Below are 23,264 nucleotides of genomic sequence, written 5' to 3' on the forward strand. Positions count from 1 at the left end.
TTCTTTTTTAGCTCATCAGCAATCATTAGTGTTAGTGTATTTTATGTGTGGCCCAAGGCAATTCTTCCAGTGTGGCCCAGGGAATCCAAAAGATTGGACACCCCTGCCTAGAGAAACTGAAATATGTTCACGAGTAGTTTATTTCATTGCAGCAGTATTTCATGGAAATGTGGAAACAATGTAAATGTTAATATGCAGATTGGATAACTGTTGTATTTATGTAGTATATAGCTGTTAAAATGAATGATGTAGAGTTAAATATGCTCACATAGTTAGGATAAAATAGTATTGAATAAAAAAACAAATTACAGAAATATACATATAGTATCCTAATTTTTTTACTTAATATTTACAACTATTTGTGTACATATAGCTTTGAAATAAAAATATACCAAAAAATACAAGAACATGATAAACCAGCTAACAGTCATCTTGATGGTGGGAGGGACTTGGGGTCAGTGAAGCACACAAGGGGGAGCTTCATCTCTTCCCCAGCAAATGTGAGAAAATCCTAGATTTGATAAAGCTGTTTAATGGATAAAAGGGTATCTGTTAATATCATTTTCTATACTTTATGTATGTTTATAATGTAATTTTAAAAAACTTTCCTAGTAAAGTTGCTTATTTTATATTTAGGAGTACATTTTCTCTCTGTGAAGATAATAAGACTAAAGCAAGAGTACATGTAATTTCAATAATGAAGTTACACTAAAATTGAGACCACATTCATGGGTAATAATTTCCAAGTGAAACTCCCCAAATTTAATTGATACTAAAATTTTAAGGAAAGCAGTTAATTCCTCTCCTAACTGGACAAACTAAGTATGGATTAATGACAGATGACGGTGAGTATAATTAACAGGAGTGACCTCTCAGAGAATCGTGGGGATTGAGTGATGGGCAGGCTCTCAAACATCTAGGCAGCAGGCTGGAAAATTATATTCTTTGAGCTTAAGTTTATTTCCGATTGGTTTCCTCCAAGGAGCTTTGTCTTCTATGGACAGAGAAATATTAATACAACTTGAAAAAAAAATGCTTTGCACTGACTCTGATAGCTGAATGATCATCAAATGCTCTTTAATGGCCTTTTAAAATTAAAAGGTATTTAATCTGTAACTCCAGGTGGTTCCCCTCTCTCAGCGAAGTGGTGTTCTTGAATGGTGCACAGGAACTGTCCCCATTGGTGAATTTCTTGTTAACAATGAAGATGGTGCTCATAAAAGATACAGGCCAAATGATTTCAGTGCCTTTCAGTGCCAAAAGAAAATGATGGTGAGTGACACCCAAAATTAAAGGTTATTGTAAGATTATTTAATGGCTTATTAAAGCTGACAGCTGTCAGATATTGTAGAATACAAAAAAACTTTAATTTCATCAGGTAATTGTCAAAGATACTAAGTAAAAGAAAAACTCATCAGAATGAAAGTGTGTGAGTGAAAAAGGAAGGATTTTAAACTACATAATATGTCAACCCTTGTCAGATAAGAAATGTAAAGGTTATTCAATGTGTGCTGATTTGTTTTCAATTTGGGATAAACTAATTCTTAGCAAACAAAACACTAAAATGCTAGGCACGATGGCATGCACCTGTAATCCCAGCTACTTGAGAGGCTGAGTCTGGGGGATCACTTGAACCCAGGATTTTGAGGCCAGCCTGGGCAACAGAGCAAGACCCCATCTCTAAAAAACAAACACACTAAACAACAACAACAACAAGATTATGAAGTAATTTTTTATGAAACTGATACAGAAAACCTTCTGAGACATTTACAATGTCACATTGGCCATCTAGTCTGATATTCATTCACTGAATCAGCAACATTTATTGTATGCTTTCTGTCTACCAGGTACTGTGCTGACTTAAGACTTCACAAATATTACGACTAATCATCATGATCCTTATCCTCATTTTAAAATGAGAAGTTCAGAGAACTTGCCCAAGGCCAGTGAGCTAATAAACAGAGCAAGGATTTGAGCCTTGTCTAAATCCAAAATCCATTTATTGTTCATTTTATTGTGCTTTCTGTGACATGTTTTTTAAAATGTGTGATAAGTGCTATAGGTGTTGTGATGGAAGTCTGTACAGGGCACACACGGTACAGTGTAGGTATGGAGGAGGAAGTGCTTAGTTCTACCTGGGGTGGGGAGAATAGAGAGAAGTGGATCCAAGAAATGCTTCACAGAGGAAAAGGTGTGTGAGCCGAGTTTTGTAAATGAGTTGTTTTTCCAGGCAGAAGGAGCATATAAGCAAAGGAGAGGAGGCATGAGCAGGAAAAGACAACATAAGCATAGGCTTAGTGTTTGAGGAAGAAAAGATGAGATTGGAGCAGTAATTGTTGGTCAAAAGATGGAGTGTTGCTTTATGAAATGCAAAGGAGTTTGCACTTTATGCTATAGGCCTCATAAGACCCTAAAGGATAGTAATATCAGACTTGCATTTTAGAAAGAAATTCCGACGGCACTGTGGGTTCTATTTTTGAGAATGCAAACTGGAGGCATGAGATGGTCTAAACTGAGATGAACAGCAGTAGGAAGGGAGAATCGTGGGTAGAGATGAGAAATATGAAGGAGGCAGAATTCATAGGATTTGATTGCTGATTAAAAATAAGGTTGGGGGGTGGGTGTGGTAGCACATGCCTATAATCCCAGCACTTAAGGATACCAAGGCGGGAGGATTGCTTGAGCCCAGGAGTTTAAGACCAGCCTGGGAAACATAGTGAGACCACATCTCTACAAAAAATAAAAAGTCAGCCAGGTAATGGTGGCACATGCCTGTAATCCCAGCTACTCAAGAGGCTGAGGTGAGAGGATTGCTTGAGCCCAGGGGCCAAAATTGCAGTGAGCTGTGATCACACCCCTGCATTCCAGTCCAGGTGACAGAGACCCTGTCACCCCGTCTCCAAAAAAAAAAATGTTGGAGAAAAGGAGTAGCCAGTGCCTCCCAGTTTTCTGTTTGGGGCAGCTGGGTAGATGGTGAAGCTCTTTACTGCATTGAAGAATAGAAGAGGTGACTAAAGTTTGCCAGAGATGAAGAAGTATTTGAATTTGGAAGTGATCCAAGTGAAGATGCTGAATGGGCAGCTTGAGAAGCACATTAAGCTAAAGCTTAATAAAGATATCTGGGCCAAACAGATTTAGAAATCATCAGCACATAGATGGGAGGGAGTTGAAGTCGGTAAGCTTTGCTTCAGGTAGTATTTTATGGCAAGAAGATGTTGGAGGATAGAGATCTGAGTCATATCAGCTGCCATCTATGAGGGATTCTTCTGTTCTTTCTCTTTTCCTGTTTTCTATTGCAACCGAATGCTGTGATGCCACCTGAGGTTATCTGGAACTACTTAGGCATTTCTGTGTTTATTTCTGCTTAAGATTACAGGATTATTCAAATTAGAATTTAATCAAAACAAGTAACAGTCACTGTAGGTGTGCTTCCTCCCCCAACAATTAATATGGAAATCCTAAAGGGATTATCAATTGTAATTAATTGCTTCCCTGTCCAGACTGTTAGCTTCTTGTAGGTAATGTATCCTGTTCATCTTTATTGCCCCTATATCTGTCATATTTTTATATAAAAATGTGTATATTAGTTTAATTGAACACAATATTGAAAAATAATTATATATATGCTTTATTTAAAGGAGGTGCAAAAAAAGTCTTTTGAAGAGAAATATGAAGTCTTCATGGATGTTTGCCAAAATTTTCAACCAGTTTTCCGTTACTTCTGCATGGAAAAATTCTTGGATCCAGCTATTTGGTTTGAGAAGCGATTGGCTTATACGCGCAGTGTAGCTACTTCTTCTATTGGTAATCTTCTTGTACATATAGTAGATTGAGCACTTTGTTGTTTGGCAGGTTTTATTTTTGTTTGATTCAGCACTTTTTCTACATTCTGAGTTGCAGGGGGATGATAGTGATGATGTGGTTAGTAACCAAACCATCTTCCATTATTAAATCATATGTTTCTTGTTCATCCTGATTCTTAGTGTCTACCTTTTTATAACTTATGCAGAAGAGAATTCTCCTACTTCAATAAATAATAAAAAGACAGGGTTTTCTTCTTTGTTTTATAGTGAATATGGCATATTTTCTCTCCTCTCAATATATTATTTTCTGAGACTTTCTTTGGAAAATAATGAAACCTGTGATAACTTATTTCCTTTAATTATTTTTGTTCTTTTGCATATAACCTCTAAAAATTATCACCTATTGATTAATACTGTTTAATAGAATTTTGTTTTCAGAATAGAAACCATGAGATATATTTAAATATTTTGTGTACAATATATATTTTGACTTTTTTTCCTAAGAAATTAGAATAGGTAGATAGTATGGTTAACAAAATCCTAGAGTATGAGAACTAATGTAAACAATAGAGATCATCTAATCTATTTGTTGTTGTTGTTTTTTTAACTAAAGACAACTCCCTCCATCACTTACATACTATACCCCAGGAAGGCAGGGCATGTATGTTTTGAAAGAGTTCCCAGGTAATTGTGAAACTCTCTTCTACATAGAGAATCACTAATCTGATACAACTAGTTTATAAACAAGAAAGTAGGCCTAGTTAATGACAGAGCAAGCCAGACACCCAGTCATTCTGATTCCCTACCCAGTGTGTTTTTTTGTAATGCCATGTGATTTCTCCCATTAGTGCATGTCATCATCTGTCTTAAATACAGAAATGCAGTTTTTTGGGGGAATACATACCTGGTGAAATGAATTAATGATTAATTTGTGTTAAATATAATTCATCAAGGAGAAGAAAGTTTCACTGAAGAGTGAAGAGTTTATCCATAGACTTCTCCTTTTATAAGTATGTTCAATAAAAATTTGAGTACATATAATGCACAGCTTTGGCCCATGTAAATAATGGGTCTCAACTTTAGCCACAATAATTTTTTAAGTACTAATATTTTAAAATGTGTGCCTATTAGTAAAGAGAAAATTTTTTTAGCAAATCATCTAGGATTTGTAAAATGCAATATGCATTAAAATAGCTGGCAAGATTTGAGTTAAACTCAATATGGCCAGTTATGCACATCATTTAAGTAGGCTAAAAATCCTAAACTACTTAAAGATTATACCAAGTCAGTGGTCTTAATTGAAATTATGGCTATATATTAGAAAGAGATGGAACCAGTGATTTCAGATTGTTCGTTTCTTTTTTCTCCAGTTGGTTACATACTTGGACTTGGTGATAGACATGTACAGAATATCTTGATAAATGAGCAGTCAGCAGAACTTGTACATATAGATCTAGGTAAGTAATAAAATCTATGTATCTATTCTTTTTAGTAAATATTTGGTCATCATGGAATGTTGTTTGCCTACCAAGATATTACAAATATAAGAGAGACAGATAAATCGAAGCAGTAAATATTGGGTTTTTTTGTTTTCAGCATAAACAATTGTCCTAGAAGAAACAGTTAACTCTGCCTGGGGTACTGAGTGAAACTTAATAGATGAGGTGTCTTTTGAGCCTGGTCTTCAAGAAAGAAAGAAAGCATAATTCAGACAGAAGATAGAGCAGATTCAAAAGAAGGAATCAGGGCTATTCCACCAAAACAAGGAGTAATTTTAAGATGTAGCATGTTGTGGGAGTGGTGAGACATTAAATGTCTCTGGAGTGAAGTAAGCCTGTAGTTGAGTCGCTTGAGAGAGAGATTGGTACTAGACTGTAAAAAGCCAGGCTAAGGAGTTTCAACTTCATTGCATTAAACTATAGGAAATAAATGAAGGACATGATAATATTTTATTTTCAGAAATATAATTTCAGGAGCACTTTGGGGAGTGGTATGGGCAGCAGGAAGAAAAACTAAGGGATATTGTAATAGTTTAGATGAGAAATGATGAAGATTTATACTAAAGTTGTAGAAACCAGAATATTGGCTTTGAGGGACATTTTTGTAGTAAACTGTACCAGTGATATTAGATGAGGAAATAGTGGGGGAGTGGGGCCCCCAGATAACTGAAGCTTCTAACTAAGGAATATATCAAGTTTTGTAAATAATAAGAAAGTGATTAATTTAGTTTTGCTCATTATTTTGAAGTATTAATGGAATTTCTAGGTGGAATAGACAGTTTAATATATAAGAAAGAAAGAATATATAGCTTCTATGTATATATATAGACAGTTTAATATATAAGAAAGAGAATATATATAGCTAAGGAATATATCAAGTTTTGTAAATAATAAGAAAGTAATGAATTTAGTTTTGCTCATTATTTTGAAGTATTAATGGGATTTCTAGGTGGAATAGACAGTTTAATATATAAGAAAGAAGTGTGAATGTAATGATGGAAAGAAAGAAGTGTGAATGTAATGTAAAGAAGTGTGAATGTAATGACAAAATTCTATTAAACAGTATTAATCACTAGGTGATAATTTTTAGAGGTTATATGCAAAAGAACAAAAATAATTAAAGGAAATAAGTTATCACAGGTTTCATTATTTTCCAAAGAAATTCTCAGAAAATAATATATTGAGAGGAGAGAAAATATGCCATATTCACTATAAAACAAAGAAGAAAACCCTGTCTTTTTATTATTTATCGAAGTAGGAGAATTCTCTTCTGCATAAGTTATAAAAAGGTAGACGCTAAGAATCAGGATGAATATGAAACATATGATTTAATAATGAAGCTGGTTTGGTTACTAACCACATCATCACTATCATCCCCCTGCAACTCAGAATGTAGAAAAAGAAGTGTGGATGTAATGACGGAGATCCAGAATCTTCAGCAAATAGATTTCAGTTGAAGTCACTGGGCTGGAGGAGGTTCTGATCTCACACATCATCCTTGATAAAGAGACCTAAAGATGAAATCATAAGGGAAGTGAGCCTTGGAAAGGCTGAGCCAGAAAAAAACTGAGGAGTACTCAAAGGAAGTCAGGATCTTGGAAGGCAAGAGGGGAAAATCTTTTATGAAAGAAGTAGTGCTCAATAGTATCTGATACAGAAAGGTCAGAGAGGATGAATGCTGAAAATAGACCTTTGAATTTAACAAATAATCAATCTTAGAGGCCTTGGAAGTCCCCTTTGGATAGAATGGAGGAAACCATACTGTAAAAAGGCAAGGACTGAATGGAAGTTAAGGATGTGTAGATTAAGAATGTGGAATCTGCCAGGCGCGGTGGATCACACCTGTAATCCCAACACTTTGGGAGGCCAAGGCAGGTGGATCACGAGGTCAGGAGATCGAGACCATCCTGGCCAACATGGTGAAACCCCATCTCTACTAAAATACAAAAAATTAGCTGGGCGAGGTGGTGGGCACCTGTAGTCCCAGCTACTTGGGAGGCTGAGGCAGGAGAATCACTTGAACCCAGGAAGCAGAGGTTGCAGTGAGCTAAGATCGTGCCACTGCACTTCAGCCTGGGCGACAGAGCAAGACTGTCTCAAAAAAAAAGAATGTGGAATCTTCCTACAAGAAGTTTAGAAGGGAAGGGAAGGATGGCAGAGAAATTTGCTGCAGGAATGAGAGACACATTTGGTCCTTGCTTTTTTAAGATAGGAGAGGTTTAAACCTGTTAGATATTGAAGATACAGGAGAAAAACAAAAGATAATTGAAATAGCAAGGATGGCAGAGAAATTTGCTGCAGCAATGAGACACACATTTGGTCTTTGCTTTTTTAAGATAGGAGAGGTTTAAACCTGTTAGATATTGAAGATACAGGAGAAAAACAAAAGATAATTGAAATAGCAAGGGAAATCATAAAGTACGTGAGTCTGATAGCATTGGCTTTAGACTGGAGGCATGTTAGCTTTTCTGCTGAGAGAGAAGGAAAAGTGATGCCAATAGGAAAGTCTTAAGCTGGAGAGGAAGGAGTATGAGGGAATTATATTTGCTATTCTGTTTTTGCTGAGAAATAGAAAGCATGCTCATTTGCTAAGAATTGGAGGGATGGTAACTGGCCTTAAAAGAACAAATAAAATTCTAAAATTTACCATGGAAATGAGACCAAGACCTGACTAGAAAGGGATAAATAAATAAGACATGCCAAGCAGTTTAAGGGGCACTTTCAATCCTAAATTTGTAGTGGAGCCAATAGGGTTGTTGTATGATTTTCCAGCAGTCCTCAACATCCTTGGAGCTTAAGTTGTAGTTTAAAATGGGAGATGTGGTGGAGGGAAAAGGGGACAAGGAGATTTGAAGCACTGATGAGAGTAATCAAACTTACTGTCTCTACCCCTGGGCTGAGTTAGGGAAAGAAGAGGGCTAATAAACTAGAAATCTCAGTCAAATTTGAAGACTGTTTAGTAAGAATAAGGGGTAGAAGGAGAAGAGGTTTTGATTAGAATGTATAATTTACAATGTCTAAGAAGCAGTTTTAGCAGACTCATTTCTGGAGTACAACCCATATGAGTGGTTCATTAAGATAGAATGAAATTGAATTCCATTAGAACAGAGACAGTCACGGATATTATATGGTTTTCCCCAGAATGAATTCTAGAGTTGGGACAGAGGGGAAGATTGTGAGCTAGGTCCATGCCAACATTCAGTGAATGTGAGAGAAAACCTTACAGGTTTACATAGTAAACGTGAAGATGGAAGGGATTTGTTAGAGCTACAAGGTGGGGATCTCAACAGAGGAGCCAGACTTTATCTGAGAATGAAAGGGCAGTGGTCTGGAAGACGCAAATTAGAGGTAGGAGTATGCCAACCTGTGTCCATTCAGGTCGTGCTAAAAGCATCTATAAATGAGAAGGGTAAATTGGTACAACCCCTTTGGAATATTGTTTGGCATTATCCACTAAAGCTGACTTTATGTATATCCTGTGACCCATCAATTCCACTCCAACAGAAATGCATACATATGTATAAAAATGTTTATAGTAGCATTATTCATAATAGCCCCTAACTGGAAACAATCCAGATATCCATCATAGGTAGAATGGATGAACAAATTGTCGTATATTTATATTCTCTTTGTATATAATGAGATTGAATGAATAATAACACACAATATAGAAGACTGTCACAAATATAATGTTAAGTGAAAGATTCCAACATAAAAGAGTACATATGTACAATTCCATTTACATAAAATTCAAAAGCTGATAAAATTAATGTATAGTGTTAGAAATCAGGATAGTGGTGACCCTTTGAAAGAGGTGATTAGTGACTGGTAGGAGGGACTGAAAGGGGGCCTCTGGAATGCTGGTAGAGTTCTGTTAACGTGGATTTGTTCACTTTGCAGAAATCTCAGTGAGTCACACTTGGGTGATTTGTATACTATTCTGTGTATGTCTGTTTGGTTACCTGTTGCTGCATAACAAACCACCCCAAAATTTAGTAGCTTAAAATCACAATTTATTTATTATTATCTCTCATAGTCTGTTGACTGGGCTCAGCTGGGCAGTTTTCACTTAGGATCTCTCATGCAGTTGCAGTTAGCATCTGGGGCTGGAGTTATCTTAAGACTCAGCTGGGCCAGAGTTCATGATTGCTTCTTCGCTTACATGTCTGATGCTTCAGCACTCCCATGTGGCCTCTCTGTCCACAATAGTGTCCTGGACCTAGTCAGCATCTCGGGGCTCCAAGGGGAAGGAAGTGGAAGTTAAGGGCTAGGCCTGCAACTTGCACACTATCACTTCCATCACATTCTGTCATCACATAGTCATGTCATAGGGTCCATCCTGGTTCTTCCCTGTTTCTGGGACTCCAGTAACCCTATGTTAGGCCTTTGCAATGTATCATTTATACTGTTACCTGCTAGTCTATATTTTCTAACCCTTTTTTCCTTTTTTCTGACTCCTTGGTGTCAGTGGACATATCCGGGGAACCTGGACTTTCAGCCCTACTCAGCTATAGCAAGCCCTTTCCCTATTGAGTGTCAGTGGAGGCCAATTGGGGAATCTAGTCTTCTGCCCTTACCTAGCAGTAACAAGGTGGTGACTCCCAAAGGCATCAAACGCAGAAGTTTAAGGAAGATCCTGAGTCTCGTAATAACTAAAAGGTGTAGGTGTCAACTGAAAATCATTAGGCATACCTGGAACCAGGAAAATCTCAACTTTAATGAAAAATGGCCACCTGTAGGTGCCAACACTGAGATGACAATGATGTTGGAATTATCTAAGATTTTAAAGCAGCCATCATAAAAACACTGAAGGAACAATTACAAACATGCTTGAAACAAATGAAAATATAGTAAGTCTCAGCACAGAAATAAGTAGTCTCAGTATGGAAGTAGATATAAAGGAGAACCAGATGGAAATTTTAGAACAGAAAAATATAGTAAATAAAATAAAAAATTTCAACTGCAGAATGAGGAGACAGAAGAAATTATCAGTGAATAGAAGACAGAGCCGTAGAAATTACCCAAGCTGAGCAACAGAGGAAGAAAATTAAGAGGAAACCTTCAGCATCTAGGGCTAAACAGAGTTCCTAGACTTGATACCAAAAGAACAATCTTTAAGAACTCTCAAAACTTAACAACAAAATCTACTTATAAAATGGCCATGTACTACAAATGTGTATAGCAGCTTTATTCATAATAGCCAAGAACCGGAAAAATCCAGATGTCCTACAGTGGGCAAATGCTTAAACAAACTGTGTTACATCCATGCCCTGAAATGCTACTCAGCAATGAAAAGAAACAGAACTATTGATATACATAACAATTTGGATCAATCTCCAGAGAATTAGGCTGAGTGTAAAAAGCTATTCCCAAAAGGTTACGTACTGTATGATTATTCCACTTCCATTTATATAACATACTTGAAATGACAAAATTATAAAAATGGAGAACAGATTAGTGGCTGCTAGAAAAATAGGGGGTCAGAGGGCTGGGTGATAGGCTATGGGAGGGAAATAGGTGCGGCCGTAAAGGGCAGTATGAAGAATCCTTATGATAGGAATATTATATATCTTGACTGCATCGATGTCAGTAGTAGTATAGTTTTGCAGGACATTACAGTTGGGGTGAAATGGGGAAAAGGCATAAGGGATGATCTTTTCTGTATGATTTCTTACAACTCGAAGTGAACATATAATTATCTCATAAAGTGTCATTAATTTTTTTTTTTTTTGAGATGGAGTTTCACTCTTGTCGCCCAGGCTGGAGTGCAATGGCACGATCTCAGCTCCATGTATCCTTCACCTCCCAGGTTCAAGTGATTCTCCTGTCTCAGCCTCCCGAGTAACTGGGATTATAGGCACCTGCTACCACACCCAGCTAATTTTTGTATTTTTAGTGGAGACAAGGTTTCACCATGTTGGCCAGGCTGGTCTCTTAACTCCTGACCTCAGGTGTCAGGCCTCCTCAGCCTCAAGGTGCTGGGATTACAGGCGGGAGCCACCACACCCAACCTAAAAATTTTTTAAATATAAATATATCATCTCCATTTTAAATTATACCAGTAGTTACTTCATTTTTAAAAATCACCCTTTAACCTAGATTTCTCTAGTTGGGTTAAGAAGTAGTTAGGTTATTTGGATTTGAGGTGGATCTCACAGACAGTGACAAAGATGAGGAAGGCAGCCAGAGCAGAAGTAAACTACTGTACATACTAGTGTTCACAGAACGTAGGTAACATGTGGTTTCTTGCCTTTGTAAAGTTCACATTCTAACTGGAAAGAAAGTAAATTAGCTGTCAAACCTCCTAACTTCACTGTATTCTTTACTTTAGGTGTTGCTTTTGAACAGGGCAAAATCCTTCCTACTCCTGAGACAGTTCCTTTTAGACTCACCAGAGATATTGTGGATGGCATGGGCATTACGGGTGTTGAAGGTGTCTTCAGAAGGTAAGTGATACGAAGTAAAGGAGGGAAATAATTTTTGATGTCAAAATTACATGGGCTGGGCATGGTTCTTTGCACCTGTAATCCCAGCTACTCAGGAGGCTGAAGTGGGAGGATTGTTTGAGCCCAGGAGTTTGAGTCCAGCCTAGGCAATACAGCAAGACCCTGTATCTAAAAAAATACACACACACACACACACACACACACACACGGGTTAGAGATTTGTATAGATTATAGAATTTAGGCTAGAAACGTATTCCAGTGCCTTATCAATACTAAGGAAAAGACCCTGGGTAAAAGCAATAATAGTTCCTCTTCCTTCCACCCACCTGGGACCTAAGCCCATGTAACATACATACTGTTACTCCAAACCTCCTCTGGAAGCATCCCACCTTTACTTTTAACACCTCTGTCCTGGCTGACTCCTTCTTAATGATCCAAACTACTATTGGGTGCTCATCACTGTGCATATAGAAGAGACTACATTTTTATTTATAGGAGTTTGTGTTCTAGTATAACATTGTGCTACTAAAAAAGCTTTGCAGTTCCTTGTAGTTTCCCCAGCATAGGTCTGTGTACTCAACTTGGATTGGGGCAGATTGCAGTCAGTGTAAACTAATAATTGCCACAATAATCAAAGACTGAGAGCTGAGCCCAGTGGTACATGTCTGTAATCCCAGCTACTTGGGAGGCTGAGGCAGGAGGATGACTTGGCCCCAGGAGTTTGAGACCAGCCTGGGCAATGCAGCAAGACCCCATTGCCAAAAAAAAAAAAAAGAAAAGAAAAGAAAATCAAAGACTGAAATAAATCTTTTGTAATAGTGTTGTGTTATTCTTGTAAATGCCAAGCTTGTGAAATAGTCAAATACATATTTGTATTCATTTCAAACATCTAATGAAAGCCCACTCTGCCAAGTATTATGCTATTTTGAGATACAGATGTGTAGATTATTAAGCATAGGCTCAGCATACTACACATGAGAGTATACAGATAAAGATATGTTGAAAACATTGGTGTGTAACAAAATCCGTATTTATAATGTGTTTGACTCTAGATGCTGTGAGAAAACCATGGAAGTGATGAGAAACTCTCAGGAAACTCTGTTAACCATTGTAGAGGTAAAGTATTTTATAAGGAAGACTTTTTTTTCTTACCAGGTAGACTGTGTATCTCGTCAGGAAGTCACTGATGTGAAGAGCACTGCTTCATTTTAACATAGGGGGATGTGGCTGGGCAGCAGAAAGGAGGAGATTGCGCACTTAGCCTTTTCACACATCCAACAATACTGGTTTAGAAATGCCTTCAGCCCCCTCGAGTTTCTTGTAATGTTAGAGCATTGTAAGTAGTCTCTAGTTTTCAATTCATAAATCAATTCTTTGACATTTAGATATTCCATATGGTATTATTATTTTCAGAATGGTTTCCATTAGGGTTTAAGAAAAATCAGAAATTTATATCTCCTTTTTCCCTGCTCAGGTTCAGAACTAATTAGTCAGACAAATGGAGATCAAATTGTCAGCATCATTACTAGAGGAACGTGGCTTAGGAATGAGGGCCAGACTAGTTTACTGCTGGTGCTACCTCAGTACCTCTCTGCTGTCTTAACTTTGGGACAGCTCACCTGAATAGGGTTTGGGCCTGCAGAGCAAACACATGTAATCAGGATCACTGCCCTGTCTTGATCCAGGGCAGAAAAAAGGAAGTCAAACAAATTTCAGTGTCTGTGCTGTTAGTACCTATGCCAGTCATTCACCAATCTGGTAAGGGTATGTGAGACAAGAAATCAGGAGTGTGGCCTCCCCAGGGAAGCATGGCAGGTAGAGTGCAGTATGGGCTTGCCACTTTTCCACTACTCAGCTTTTCTTCCTTTAACCTGATTTATGTTGGACAGGCTGCATGTTAGTATTACTTGTACTGCATTTAAAAAACATTGATGCTGATCAAATTCAAACCAGGTTTCTAGAGATGGGGCAGGAATATGTGCATTTTTAAAAATCTCTCCTACTGTTCAGCTAGGATATGAGAACTGTCTTAATTCATTGGCATTAACCATTAAGCCTGTGGTCAATAAGGGTGGGGCTTTATCCCTTGGAAGATGAGTAACAGTCCATCAGGGTGGTCCTGTGTGCACCTTTATGAACCGAGGCATCTTTATAGATCTCCTTTGGACTGCAGATGGTAATACAGATTTTGCTACAAGGAGTTTGCTGAAATAGGTCTCAATAATACGTTGGTAAAATTAAATCCAAGGCTGTGCTATTCCCAAGGTTAAAAATACATTCTTTTTTCTTTTACCCATTTCAAATTCTTTTCATACATGTTGTCATTTGTTACAGTTTGCCATTGGTTCTGCAGTAAGAATAAATGATAAGAAAATAAGCATGATGTGTAACATTTTAAAAAAATAATACATGGTAACATGGATGCCTCAATAATGTCGAAATCAAACTCTAAAGTTATACTATCTTGCACTTTTTCATGTAAGAAAAAGAGGGCCGGGCGCGGTGGCTCACGCCTGTAATCCCAGCACTTTGAGAGGCTGAGACAGGTGGATCACCTGAGGTCAGGAGTTCAAGACCAGTTTGGCCAACATGGTGAAACCCCATCTCTAATAAAAATACAAAAATTAGCTGGGCGTGATGGCGGGCACCTGTAATCCCAGCTACTCAGGAGGCTGAGGCAGGAAAATCGCTTGAACCCAGGAGGCGGAGGTTGTAGTGAGCTGAAATTGCACCATTGCCCCCCAGCCTGGGCGACAAGAGCAAGACTCTGTCTTTAAAAAAAAAAAAAAAAAAAAAAAAAAACCCAAACTTTTCAAATTAAAGAGTCAAAGCAGCTTAACATATTCTTTAGTATTTTACTCTACCTAGTTTCAGTCAGAAGGGATTTTTATGCTAAGGTGGATTTGGGAGTTTCTTCCAGTACTTGTATCCTACCCAACACTCACCAGAAGAAGGCAGTTCTTTTAGGGCCTCAGAAATCTTACTAGTTTAATGCCAAACTGCTTATGGACTTCACTTTTTAGAGTGGTAGGAGATCAAATTAGAGAAGTGACAGTGGCCAGATCCTTTGCCATTGTAAGGACTTTGGATTTCCTTTGAGTGAGGGTTTTGAGTCTGAAAAGTGATTTGCATCTCCACCTACAATAACTGTCACCTTTAAACACACCCTCCGGGAGGAGGAGCCAAGATGGCCGAATAGGAACAGCTCTGGTATACAGCTCCCAGCGTGAGCGATGCAGAAGACGGGTGATTTCTGCATTTCCATCTGAGGTACCAGGTTCATCTCACTAGGGAGTGCCAGACAGTGGGCGCAGGTCAGTGGGTGCGCGCACCGTGCGTGAGCTGAAGCAGGGCGAGGCATTGCCTCACTTGGGAAGCGCAAGGGTCAGGGAGTTCCCTTTCGGAGTCAAAGAAAGGGGTGACAGACGGCACCTGGAAAATCAGGTCACTCCCATCCGAATATTGCGCTTTTCGGACCAGCTTAAAAAACGGCGCACCAGGAGATTATATCCCGCACCTGGCTCGGAGGGTCCTACGCCCACGGAGTCTCGCTGATTGCTAGCACAGCAGTCTGAGATCAAACTGCAAGGCAGCAGCGAGGCTGCGGGAGGGGCGTCCACCATGGCCCAGGCTTGATTAGGTAAACAAAGCAGCTGGGAAGCTCAAACTGGGTGGAACCCACCACAGCTCAAGGAGGCCTGCCTGCCTCTGTAGGCTCCACCTCTGGGGGCAGGGCACAGACAAACAAAAAGACAGCAGTAACCTCTGCAGACTTAAATGTCCCTGTCTGACAGCTTTGAAGAGAGCAGTGGTTCTCCCAGCATGCAGCTGGAGATCTGAGAACAGGCAGACTGCCTCCTCAAGTGGGTCCCTGACCCCTGACCCCCGAGCAGCCTAACTGGGAGGCAACCCCCAGCAGGGGCACACTGACACCTCACACAGCAGGGTATTCCAACAGACCTGCAGCTGAGGGTCCTGTCTGTTAGAAGGAAAACTAACAAACAGAAAGGACATCCACACCAAAAACCCATCTGTACATCACCATCATCAAAGACCAAAAGTAGATAAAACCACAAAGATGGGGAAAAAACAGAGCAGAAAAACTGGAAACTCTGAAATGCAGAGCGCCTCTCCTCCTCCAAAGGAACGCAGTTCCTCACCAGCAACGGAACAAAGCTGGATGGAGAATGACTTTGACGAGCTGAGAGAAGAAGGCTTCAGACAATCAAATTAGTCTGAGCTAAGGGAGGACATTCAAACCAAAAGCAAAGAAGTTCAAAACTTTGAAAAAAATTTAGAAGAATGAATAACTAGAATAACCAATACAGAGAAGTGCTTAAAGGAGCTGATGGAGCTGAAAGCCAAGGCTCGAAAACTACGTGAAGAATGCAGAAGCCTCAGGAGTCGATGCGATCAACTGGAAGAAAGGGTATCAGCAATGGAAGATGAACTGAATGAAATGAAGTGAGAAGGGAAGTTTAGAGAAAAAAGAATAAAAAGAAATGAGCAAAGCCTCCAAGAAATATGGGACTATGTGAAAAGACCAAATCTACGTCTGATTGGTGTACCTGAAAGTGATGGGGAGAATGGAACCAAGTTGGAAAACACTCTGCAGGATATTATCCAGGAGAACTTCCCCAATCTAGCAAGGCAGGCCAACGTTCAGATTCAGGAAATACAGAGAACGCCACAAAGATACTCCTCGAGAAGAGCAACTCCAAGACACCTAATTGTCAGATTCACCAAAGTTGAAATGAAGGAAAAAATGTTAAGGGCAGCCAGAGAGAAAGGTCGGGTTACCCTCAAAGGGAAGCCCATCAGACTAACAGCGGATCTCTCGGCAGAAACCCTACAAGCCAGAAGAGAGTGGGGGCCAATATTCAACATTCTTAAAGAAAAGAATTTTCAACCCGGAATTTCATATCCAGCGAAACTAAGCTTCATCAGTGAAGGAGAAATAAAATACTTTACAGACAAGCAAATGCTGAGAGATTTTGTCACACCAGGCCTGCCCTACAAGAGCTCCTGAAGGAAGCGCTAAACATGGAAAGGAACAACCGGTACCAGCCGCTGCAAAATCATGCCGAAATGTAAAGACCATCGAGACTAGGAAGAAACTGCATCAACTAACGAGCAAAATCACCAGCTAACATCATAATGACAGGATCAGATTCACACATAACAATATTAACTTTAAATGTAAATGGACTAAATGCTCCAATTAAAAGACACAGACTGGCAAATTGGATAAAGAGTGTAGAGCCATTAGTGTGCTGTATTCAGGAAACCCATCTCATGTGCAGAGACACACATAGGCTCAAAATAAAAGGATGGAGGAAGATCTACCAAGCAAATGGAAAACAAAAAAAGGCAGGGGTTGCAATCCTAGTCTCTGATAAAACAGACTTTAAACCAACAAAGATCAAAAGAGACAAAGAAGGCCATTACATAATGGTAAAGGGATCAATTCAACAAGAAGAGCTAACTATCCTAAATATACATGCACCCAATACAGGAGCACCCAGATTCATAAAGCAAGTCCTGAGTGACCTACAAAGAGACTTAGACTCCCACACATTAATAATGGGAGACTTTAACACCCCACTGTCAACATTAGACAGATCAACGAGACAGAAAGTCAACAAGGATACCCAGGAATTGAACTCAGCTCTGCACCAAGCGGACCTAATAGACATCTACAGAACTCTCCACCCCAAATCAACAGAATATACATTTTTTTCAGCACCACACCACACCTATTCCAAAATTGACCCCATAGTTGGAAGTAAAGCACTCCTCAGCAAATGTAAAAGAACAGAAATTATAACAAACTGTCTCTCAGACCACAGTGCAATCAAACTAGAACTCAGGATTAAGAATCTCACTCAAAACCAGTCAACTACATGAAAACCGAACAACCTGCTCCTGAATGACTACTGGATACATAACGAAATGAAGGCAGAAATAAAGATGTTCTTTGAAACCAACGAGAACAAAGACACAACATACCAGAATCTCTGGGACGCATTCAAAGCAGTGTGTAGAGGGAAATTTATAGCACTAAATGCCCACAAGAGAAAGCAGCAGGAAAGATCCAAAATTGACACCCTAACATCACAATTAAAAGAACTAGAAAAGCAAGAGCAAACACATTCAAAAGCTAGCAGAAGGCAAGAAATAACTAAAATCAGAGCAGAACTGAAGGAAATAGAGACACAAAAAACCGTTCAAAAAATTAATGAATCCAGGAGCTGGTTTTTTGAAAGGATCAACAAAATTGATAGACCGCTAGCAAGACTAATAAAGAAAAAAAGAGAGAAGAATCAAATAGACACAATAAAAAATGATAAAGGGGATATCACCACCGATCCCACAGAAATACAAACTACCATCAGAGAATACTACAAATACCTCTATGCAAATAAACTAGAAAATCTAGAAGAAATGGATAAATTCCTCGACACATACACTCTCCCAAGACTAAACCAGGAAGAAGTTGAATCTCTGAATAGACCAATAACAGGAGCTGAAATTGTGGCAATAATCAATAGCTTACCAACAAAAAAGAGTCCAGGACCAGATGGATTCACAGCCGAATTCTACCAGAGGTACAAGGAGGAACTGGTACCATTCCTTCTGAAACTATTCCAATCAATAGAAAAAGAGGGAATCCTCCCTAACTCATTTTATGAGGCCAGCATCATTCTGATACCAAAGCCGGGCAGAGACACAACCAAAAAAGAGAATTTTAGACCAATATCCTTGATGAACATTGATGCAAAAATCCTCAATAAAATACTGGCAAACTGAATCCAGCAGCACATCAAAAAGCTTATCCACCATGATCAAGTGGGCTTCATCCCTGGGATGCAAGGCTGGTTCAATATATGCAAATCAATAAATGTAATCCAGCATATAAACACAGCCAAAGACAAAAACCACATGATTATCTCAATAGATGCAGAAAAAGCCTTTGACAAAATTCAACAACCCTTCATGCTGAAAACTCTCAATAAATTAGGTATTGATGGGACGTATTTCAAAATAATAAGAGCTATCTATGACAAACCCACAGCCAATATCATACTGAATTGGCAAAAACTGGAAGCATTCCCTTTGAAAACTGGCACAAGACAGGGATGCCCTCTCTCACCACTCCTATTCAACATAGTGTTGGGAGTTCTGGCCAGGGCAATTAGGCAGGAGAAGGAAATAAAGGGTATTCAATTAGGAAAAGAGGAAGTCAAATTGTCCCTGTTTGCAGATGACATGATTGTATATCTAGAAAACCCCATTGTCTCAGCCCAAAATCTCCTTAAGCTGATAAGCAACTTCAGCAAAGTCTCAGGATACAAAATCAATGTACCAAAATCACAAGCATTCTTATACACCAACAACAGACAAACAGAGAGCCAAATCATGAGTGAACTCCCATTCACAATTGCTTCAAAGAGAATAAAATACCTAGGAATCCAACTTACAAGGGATGTGAAGGACCTCTTCAAGGAGAACTACAAACCACTGCTCAATGAAATAAAAGAGTATACAAACAAATGGAAGAACATTCCATGCTCATGGGTAGGAAGAATCAATATCGTGAAAATGGCCATACTGCCCAAGGTAATTTACAGATTCAATGCCATCCCCATCAAGCTACCAATGACTTTCTTCACAGAATTGGAAAAAACTACTTTAAAGTTCATATGGAACCAAAAAAGAGCCCGCATCGGCAAGTCAATCCTAAGCCAAAAGAACAAAGCTGGAGGCATCACGCTACCTGACTTCAAACTATACTACAAGGCTACAGTAACCAAAACAGCATGGTACTGGTACCAAAACAGAGATATAGATCAATGGAACAGAACAGAGCCCTTAGAAATAACTCCGCATATCTACAACTATCTGATCTTTGACAAACCTGAGAAAAACAAGCAATGGGGAAAGGATTCCCTATTTAATAAATGGTGCTGGGAAAACTGGCTAGCCATAGGTAGAAAGCTGAAACTGGATCCCTTCCTTACACCTTATACAAAAATCAATTCAAGATGGATTAAAGACTTAAACGTTAGACCTAAAACCATAAAAACCCTAGAAGAAAACCTAGGCATTACCATTCAGGACATAGGCATGGGCAAGGACTTCATGTCTAAAACACCAAAAGCAATGGCAACAAAAGCCAAAATTGACAAATGGGATCTAATTAAACTAAAGAGCTTCTGCACAGCAAAAGAAACTACCATCAGAGTGAACAGGCAACCTACAAAATGGGAGAAAATTTTCACAACCTACTCATCTGACAAAGGGCTAATATCCAGAATCTACAATGAACTCAAACAAATTTACAAGAAAAAAACAAACAACCCCATCAAAAAGTGGGCGAAGGACATGAACAGACACTTCTCAAAAGAAGACATTTATGCAGCCAAAAAACACAGGAAAAAATGCTCATCATCACTGGCCATCAGAGAAATGCAAATCAAAACCACAATGAGATACCATCTCACACCAGTTAGAATGGCAATCATTAAAAAGTCGGGAAACAACAGGTGCTGGAGAGGATGTGGAGAAACAGGAACACTTTTACACTGTTGGTGGGACTGTAAACTAGTTCAACCATTGTGGAAGTCAGTGTGGCGATTCCTCAGGGATCTAGAACTGGAAATACCATTTGACCCAGCCATCCCATTACTGGGTATATACGCAAAGGACTATAAATCATGCTGCTATAAAGACACATGCACACGTATGTTTATTGCAGCATTATTCACAATAGCAAAGACTTGGAACCACCCCAAATGTCCAACAATGATAGACTGGATTAAGAAAATGTGGCACATATACACCATGGAATACTATGCAGCCATAAAAAATGATGAGTTCATGCCCTTTGTAGGGACATGGATGAAATTGGAAATCATCCTCAGTAAACTGTCGCAAGAATAAAAAACCAAACACCGCATATTCTCACTCATAGGTGGGAATTGAACAATGAGATCACATGGACACAGGAAGGGGAATATCACACTCTAGGGACTGTGGTGGGGTGGGGGGAGCGGGGAGGGATAGCATTGGGAGATATACCTAATGCTAGATGACGAGTTAGTTGGTGCAGCGCACCAGCATGGCACAGCATGGCACATGTATACATATGTAACTAACCTGCACAATGTGCACATGTACCCTAAAACATAAAGTATAATTTAAAAAAAAAAGCCAACAACAAAAAACACAAAAACAAAAAACACACCCTCCAATGCTTTGTGTATTTTACACTCATCTACCTAATCTTCCCTCCGTAAATCTGTCCGAATTTCCCAAAATCATTTGGTGTGATTGTCCCAATCTTCAAGAATAATTTCCCCAGTGATCTTACCACAGTAAGACCCTTTCTGCCTTCAGCTTTAGGAGGGTGCTTCTCAATAGCATCCTGGTTCCCAGTCCTCTGGGACATCATTTCTTTCCTCTCTTGGATTCATTTCTTTTCTTCTCTTAGATTTCATTGAGGCACAGTCACTATTTGTGAACTGATCTCCCCGCTTCCTAAGCCCCTCCTTCAGAGCACTTTAACCTGGGTATATTTCCCTTTTCTTTTCAGTGTATTTGTCTCTCCTGGCCTTCAAGATTTTATTTTCTTCCTAATGGACCATTCTCTCCTCTAAGATTTTACGTGTTCTGCTAAGGAAATATATCTCTCCCTCTAGCTCAGTGATGCTTAGCCAAGAGCAGTTTTGTCCCCTAGAGGACAGTTGGCAATGTCTGGAGGCATTTTTGGTTGTCACAATTGGGGATGGGAGATGAGGATGGTATTGGCATCTACTGGGTAGAGGCCAGGGATGCTGCTGAACACCCCAGAATGTACAAATTAGCCCCCACAGCAAAGAAATACCCCATCCAGAATGACAATAGTGCTGAGACTGAGGAACCCTGCTCTAGCTTAATCAGTCTGTATTCCTTTACTGTTTCCAACCACTTCTGTCTTGTCAGACTGAAACATAATTTTTTACTTATTCCAGTTCCTCCTTAATTCTAATATTTGCAAGTATGATTCCTGACACAAGCCCTTGGTTTTGAAGTAATTTGGATTTTTCTTCTACTTCAACCCAAGAAAACCATCTAGTCTGTATTAGAGGCCTTCATTCCTTTTCATTAGTTCATTAATAAAATATATTAATATTTTCCTTTTGTGGGTGAAACTGGCTTGGATCTCTGAAATCTAAAGCCATGTCAGTGCCCAACTTGAAGTCACATAGGAAACCTTGAACTTAACGGACAAGCTACATGTAATCAAGCTCAGTTTCTCCACAGTATTTAATGGTCCTGGAGGACACTCAAAACAGCATTAAAAAATAGAGAGATTTTGGTTCTGCTAATCTAGTACATGTCCTGAAACTAAATCTGCTAAAGGCATTTTATAGTCCCAACCTGCAGATTTACTGAGAAACTGTATACAGATAGCAGCAAAAAAGTGTTCCAACCTTGTAATACTGGAATGCCCTGTAGAATCATTCTTTGTATTGTCTCCACTTATTACTAAGATTTGTAAGCATTTGCTAAAGCCTATTTTTTTTTAAAGTTCTGTGTTTATAAATACCAGAGCAGTTAGCTGTTCTGAACTGCCAATATCAGAAATTCCTCATGACCTCATTTTCTAAAATTTAAGACCTAAAGCCACTTGCTCTAGCCATGTCAGTTGTTTTGGTATCCTAATTCTACACCTAATATATATCTCAAGATTCCAAACGCAGCACCAAACCTTGGGTTTTGAGGAGGTTTCAACAAATTATACCTTTCTGGATCCACCCAGATTTAGAACTGAGAGAAAAAGAGCCATAGGAATAGGGTGGAGATCAGAATTTCAGATTTGTTACTGATAAAACTATTGGAGAAGACGGCTTAGGAGTGAGGTCCAAATAGGCTTGCTCGTGCTCTCCAGTTCCCACATCCCAATCTATACCTTGAGACAGCCTGGCTGAGGAAGAATTGGGCCCTACAAAGCAAATACACTAACCCAGGGTTAAGAGTAGAGAGAGAAGGAAAGAAAGTGACTAATGCTTATCTCCTTTTAATAGATTAGTTTCATCCAGTCAGGAAACATGGGTCAAGGGATGTCACCCCTAACCATGGAGGAAGAATGAATTCAGAATGAAATGAGAAGCTTGGAGCATTATGCTAGGATAGTTTCCTCAAGGAAACATGAAGTGTGCATGATGTTTGTTCCCCTCCCCCATCAACTACCACGTGACCGGCTTGTTATTTGTATGATACTGGTTCTACTGTTTCTAAGTATGTGATTAAAATGTACATTGTTCTTTTAATACATATGTTCTCTCTGTTTAGGTCCTTCTATATGATCCACTCTTTGACTGGACCATGAATCCTTTGAAAGCTTTGTATTTACAGCAGAGGCCAGAAGATGAAACTGAGCTTCACCCTACTCTGAATGCAGATGACCAAGAATGCAAACGAAATCTCAGGTGAGCAGTATTTTAAGAAGGTCCTGTTGTCAGTTGTTCAGA

The 23,264-nt window shown here is 39.0% G+C and overlaps 2 protein-coding genes across 10 annotated transcripts in view; one reads left to right on the forward strand and one right to left on the reverse strand.

The window, feature by feature from the left end:
* Nucleotides 1-23,264, forward strand: part of ATM (ATM serine/threonine kinase) — a 146,150-nt gene that overhangs the window by 119,071 nt on the left and 3,815 nt on the right. The window contains exons 57-62 of the mRNA XM_016921933.4: nucleotides 1,123-1,272; nucleotides 3,639-3,804; nucleotides 5,174-5,260; nucleotides 11,634-11,748; nucleotides 12,801-12,864; nucleotides 23,086-23,222. Of these exons, the coding sequence (XP_016777422.4) occupies nucleotides 1,123-1,272; nucleotides 3,639-3,804; nucleotides 5,174-5,260; nucleotides 11,634-11,748; nucleotides 12,801-12,864; nucleotides 23,086-23,222 (719 nt within the window). The remainder of the gene's footprint in view (nucleotides 1-1,122; nucleotides 1,273-3,638; nucleotides 3,805-5,173; nucleotides 5,261-11,633; nucleotides 11,749-12,800; nucleotides 12,865-23,085; nucleotides 23,223-23,264) is intronic.
* Nucleotides 1-23,264, reverse strand: part of C11H11orf65 (chromosome 11 C11orf65 homolog) — a 156,369-nt gene that overhangs the window by 33,532 nt on the left and 99,573 nt on the right. Inside the window, exon 10 of one of the 9 annotated variants that reach the window (XM_063783387.1) lies at nucleotides 12,901-14,095. The exons of the other annotated variants lie outside the window; for them this stretch is intronic. The gene's annotated coding sequence lies outside the window, so the exon portion shown is untranslated. Of the gene's footprint in view, nucleotides 1-12,900; nucleotides 14,096-23,264 lie in introns of those variants that run through there. 9 annotated transcript variants of the gene reach the window in all.

Source organism: Pan troglodytes, chromosome 9 (genome assembly GCF_028858775.2).
Source record: "Pan troglodytes isolate AG18354 chromosome 9, NHGRI_mPanTro3-v2.0_pri, whole genome shotgun sequence".
Taxonomy (NCBI): Eukaryota; Metazoa; Chordata; class Mammalia; order Primates; family Hominidae; genus Pan; species Pan troglodytes.